The sequence below is a fragment of the Ammodytes marinus genome (genome assembly GCF_949987685.1).
Source record: "Ammodytes marinus genome assembly, contig: scaffold_54, whole genome shotgun sequence".
Lineage (NCBI taxonomy): Eukaryota > Metazoa > Chordata > Actinopteri > Uranoscopiformes > Ammodytidae > Ammodytes > Ammodytes marinus.
The window spans coordinates 7,501-12,500 of NW_027648095.1; the positions used below are offsets into that span (position 1 = coordinate 7,501).

A 5,000-nucleotide genomic window follows, 5' to 3' on the forward strand; every position below is an offset into this window, starting at 1 on the left:
GAGACTGTATCTAGGAGGCTGTATCTAGGAGACTGTATCTAGGAGACTCTATCGTAATGAAGTATTTGACAGAAGCATACTAACAGAATTATGAGAATCGTTCAGTCGACAGATTGAACATCAAAAGTCTCCAAAGAGCTTTGATCATGTGAACTGCTCCACCTTACCTTCCTAAGCTCCAGATACATACCATCAACATAACTCATATATTCTAGATTCATTACATGAAGTGAAATGAATCTAGAATAAACATACTTTTCAGAAGTTCAACATTTCTCTAATATAAAGCCCCTTAGGGCTAACCCTAACCCTTATTTTGAGGTTTTATTTGATATTCAAATATTTTGAGATACTGGATTTTTTATTCCATGAACTGTAAGTGGTAATCATAAAACTAAAGAAAGTCCTGACATATTTCTGACATATTTCGCTTTGCGTACAGAATTTTGAATAAATGAATGTTTCACCGTTTGAATGGACGTTACCATGGTATTCTAAGGTTTTAAAATGCACCGGTAAGCAGCCTAGAGATCCTGGATGCCTGCCTTCTCAAACCTGACCACTGGGGGCAGTATGCAGAGTAGTAAGCTGTAAAGAGGTTTACCTTAACCCTATCTCCACAATAAGAACATTTACTATCCAGCTAAGACCCTGGATGGCACAGATACACATCGTAGTGTTGACTGTGTGTGTAATGGAGAAAGGAAAGCTATATCAACAAACACAAACGTTATGTATTAACCAGATAGTTTTTTATAGTTGAAGTGATGCGTTCCAATAGTTCATTCCATATGTCAAGTTTTCTTTATTAGTCATTTGTACAAGAGGCTACATTGAAATTCATCTTTTCTCATCTCCCCTCTCAAGTCCCCACACTCCAGAGGGGGTCAGAGCGCAGGGTCAGCCATAGTACCGACAGACACACAGACAGACACACAGACAGACAGACAGACAGACACACTCCAGAGGGGGTCCTCACACAGGGTCAGCCATAGTACAGCGCCCCTGGAGCAGTTTTTACTATAGTTTTACAACCAACACCCTCCTGTCCGGTGCCGGGGATCCAACCAGAGACCTCATGGTTACTGGGAGGAGGAACCAGAGACCTCATGGTTACTGGGAGGAGGAACCAGAGACCTCATGGTTACTGGGAGGAACCAGAGACCTCATGGTTACTGGGAGGAACCAGAGACCTCATGGTTACTGGGAGGAGGAACCAGAGACCTCATGGTTACTGGGAGAAGGAACCAGAGACCTCATGGTTACTGGGAGGAACCAGAGACCTCATGGTTACTGGGAGGAGGAACCAGAGACCTCATGGTTACTGGGAGGAACCAGAGACCTCATGGTTACTGGGAGGAACCTATATAACTCTGTAACATCCTAACAGCCCTGTTATTGGTTAGTGATTAGTATCTGATACACATGGAACATGATACTCACAAACATTTTTAACTTTCCAGACTTCACTGTAGATTTTTCAGTCCATATTTGACATCTGTAAGCTCTGTAAACCTGTATGTAAACAAAGGGCCCACCGTAGCTATAGCACCATGCCCGTTTACAGAGCCTAGGCTGTGTGTTTGAATACTGTGACACTTGTGCAGCCCAGAGGAGGAAGCTTCAGCTGCTTCTTAACATCAAACCAATTATGTGTAAATCTGCGATTAGAGGGTTAGGGTTCTGGTTAGGCTCAGCTAATGGGATCAGCTGAGGGTTTGGAACAAGACTCTCCACTCGCTCACATTCACACCTTTGTTCCTGAGGATATACCACCGCCAGCTCATTCTGACGCTTTTATGTGAATATTTAAGATTTGACTGGATGCCCCCCCACCAGTATAGCATGGACCTACCGCTCGGCATTATGGGAATAAAAGCAAGAGTTCTGGACCAGTCTTTGTGGATCGGATTAAATCTCTGAATTTAACGAATTCTGAATCTGACTTTTTCTCCGTGACGTGACATTCATCGATTGTAGATTTCTTTTGCGTTGTGTTAGCGACACAAACACTGAGGCGTCAAAATGCCGTTCATGCCGGTGAAGTTCACGCTGCAGAAGCGAGTGAAGCTTGCCCAGGGTCTGTGGATGGTCTACTGGGTCTCCGTCATGGTGGGCATCCTGCTCTTCGGCCTGGGGATATTCTTTAAGATCGAACTACGAAAGAGAAGTGAGATGATGGACAGCAACGAGAGCCATCTGGTGCCCAACCTCTTGATCTTAATGGGTTTGATCGCGTGTGGGGTCAACGGATTCGGGGGAAAAGTTTGCCACGACTCTTTGGACCCTCTGAAGTTTGCGAAATGGAAACCGATGCTGAAGCCGTACCTGACGTTCTGCTGTGTGTTCAACGTGCTGCTGTTCCTCACGGCTCTGCTCTGCTTCCTGATGCAGTTTTCTGTCTACCTCACTCTGGCAGAAGGGCTGAAGAACAGCATCAAGTTCTACAAGGACACGGACACGCCGGGGAGATGCTTCATGAAGAGGACCCTGGACATGACGCAGATCGAGTTCCGCTGCTGTGGAAACAACCACTACAGAGACTGGTTTGAGGTTCAGTGGATCAGCAACCGATACCTGGACATGAGCAACGACCTCGTCAAAGAGTGAGTACACAAGACATACACAATAACCATAACCCTAACCAATACACACAACACACACACACACACACACACTAACCCTAACCAATACACATAACACACACACACACACACACACACTAACAATAACCAATACACACAACACACACACACACACACACACACACACACACACACACTAACCCTAACCCTTACACACCCAATACACACAACACACACACCCTAACTCCAATAGACAACCATTCACAAGTCCCAACACACACACACAATACACTGCACATAAGATACAAAACTGTGAACATATATGGCCCTTGATAACGATAATATCGTATATATTTGCATTTATCGATTTATTGCAAGAAATTAGATCTACAAAGCATCACTATCTGTGTAACTGGAGAAGAAAAACTACCAATAAGAAGCCAAAAGGAATTGTTCATTCATTCCCAGAACTGACATGAAAAGCTCATCAGACTCGTTAGTGTGTGCATCACAAACTGGCCAATCGCACATAAAACACTGTGACATGTTGCATCATGAGCCTTTAAACAGTGACTTTCAACACAGCAGAAGAGGAAATCCGTTAGTGAATCTATAACGTGACACAAGAGAAATGACAACAATGTCACAATATATTTTTTTGTCCCACCTCTACCCTACACTGCCCCAACACAGCACCCTGTACTCCAAAGATGGCTGGGGTGTTGGGATGTCCTAGAGTTATCAAGGTTCCTCCCAGTAACCATGAGGTCTCTGGTTCCTCCCAGTAACCATGAGGTCTCTGGTTCCTCCTCCCAGTAACCATGAGGTCTCTGGTTCCTCTCAGTAACAATGAGGTCTCTGGTTCCTCCTCCCAGTAACCATGAGGTCTCTGGTTCCTCCCAGTAACCATGAGGTCTCCGGTTCCTCCTCCCAGTAACCATGAGGTCTCTGGTTCCTCCCAGTAACCATGAGGTATCTGGTTGGATCCCCGGCACCGGACAGGAGGGTGTTAGTAGTAAAACTAGTGGTGTCTGCTATTACATCAACGGTGCCCAACATTTCTACCATTGTGTCCTTGAGCAAGACACTTAACCCCAAACTGCTTCAGGGGCACTGTACTATGGCTGACCCAGTGTGAGAACCCCCTCTGGAGTGTGTCTGTCTGTACTATGGCTGACCCTGTGTGAGGACCCCCTCTGGAGTGTGTCTGTCTGTCTGTCTGTACTATGGCTGACCCTGCGCTCTGACCCCCTCTGGAGTGTGGGGACTTGAGAGGGGAGATGAGAAAATATGAATTTCAATGTAGCCTCTTGTAATATAGTAATTTAACTTGTTTTTTTATGGGACGACTGGTATGTTTCGATCCACCAGGTGATTTCAGGTAAACTGTAAAATGTTACTTATCGTTGTTCATGTCCTGAAAACGTGTCTCCCATTGGTGAAGGTCTCAGCACATCAAGACTGTTTCTGATGCTCCGACAGCAGTCACTGGTGATGAAGGTCCCACGCTTCTTTCCACAAAGCACTGGAGACAAACTAGCAGCTACATAACTATGGTAATAACCTCATGGTTACTGGGAGGAACCATAGCTACATAACTATGGTCACATCCCAGTTTGCTCAGAGGTAAAAGGGCCTTCAAGTGTTCTGCCCCCTCTCACTGGAATAACCGTCAGACCCTCCTGTCCGGTGCCGAGGATCCAACCAGAGACCTCATGGTTACTGGGAGGAACCAGAGACCTCACGGTTACTGGGAGGAGGAACCAGAGACCTCACGGTTACTGGGAGGAACCAGATACCTCACGGTTACTGGGAGGAACCAGAGACCTCATGGTTACTGGGAGGAGGAACCAGAGACCTCACGGTTACTGGGAGGAGGAACCAGAGATGTCATGGTTACTGGGAGGAGGAACCAGAGATGTCATGGTTACTGGGAGGAGGAACCAGAGATGTCATGGTTACTGGGAGGAGGAACCAGAGATGTCATGGTTACTGGGAGGAGGAACCAGAGATGTCATGGTTACTGGGAGGAACCTATATAACTCTAGGGCATATTACCACCCTTGATAAAAGTTAGTTTAATCGATAGTGAAATGAATGAATTTAAATGATTCATGATCATTTCGTGTCACAATGTCATTGTGAAGACAAACTTGCCTATTAAAGCCAAGGCATCATCCTGGATAATAACTTCTGACAGTCAGCTTAAAGTATCTCAGAGGAACTTTGTCCAAAGGGGGCGCTAGAATAAACACAAACTAAAAGTACGTTGTGAAGAAGGTCAATGATTTTCTCACATTTTTCATTTTGCATCACATCATGGTCAGAAGCATTTCAACATTTTGATTCAAATATAGAATCAGACAATAAAAGTTATGGACAAGAAACCTGTCTGATCTATCTATCTATCTATCT

The 5,000-nt window shown here is 45.1% G+C and overlaps 1 protein-coding gene across 1 annotated transcript in view; it reads left to right on the top strand.

Annotated features, from left to right (window-relative positions):
* Positions 1-2,025: 2,025 nt before the first annotated feature.
* prph2b (peripherin 2b (retinal degeneration, slow)) overlaps positions 2,026-5,000 on the top strand; it is a gene marked incomplete at both ends in the record, with an annotated part of 9,832 nt that continues 6,857 nt past the window's right edge. Inside the window, one exon of the mRNA XM_080054942.1 lies at positions 2,026-2,606. Within this exon, the coding sequence (XP_079911068.1) occupies positions 2,026-2,606 (581 nt within the window). The remainder of the gene's footprint in view (positions 2,607-5,000) is intronic.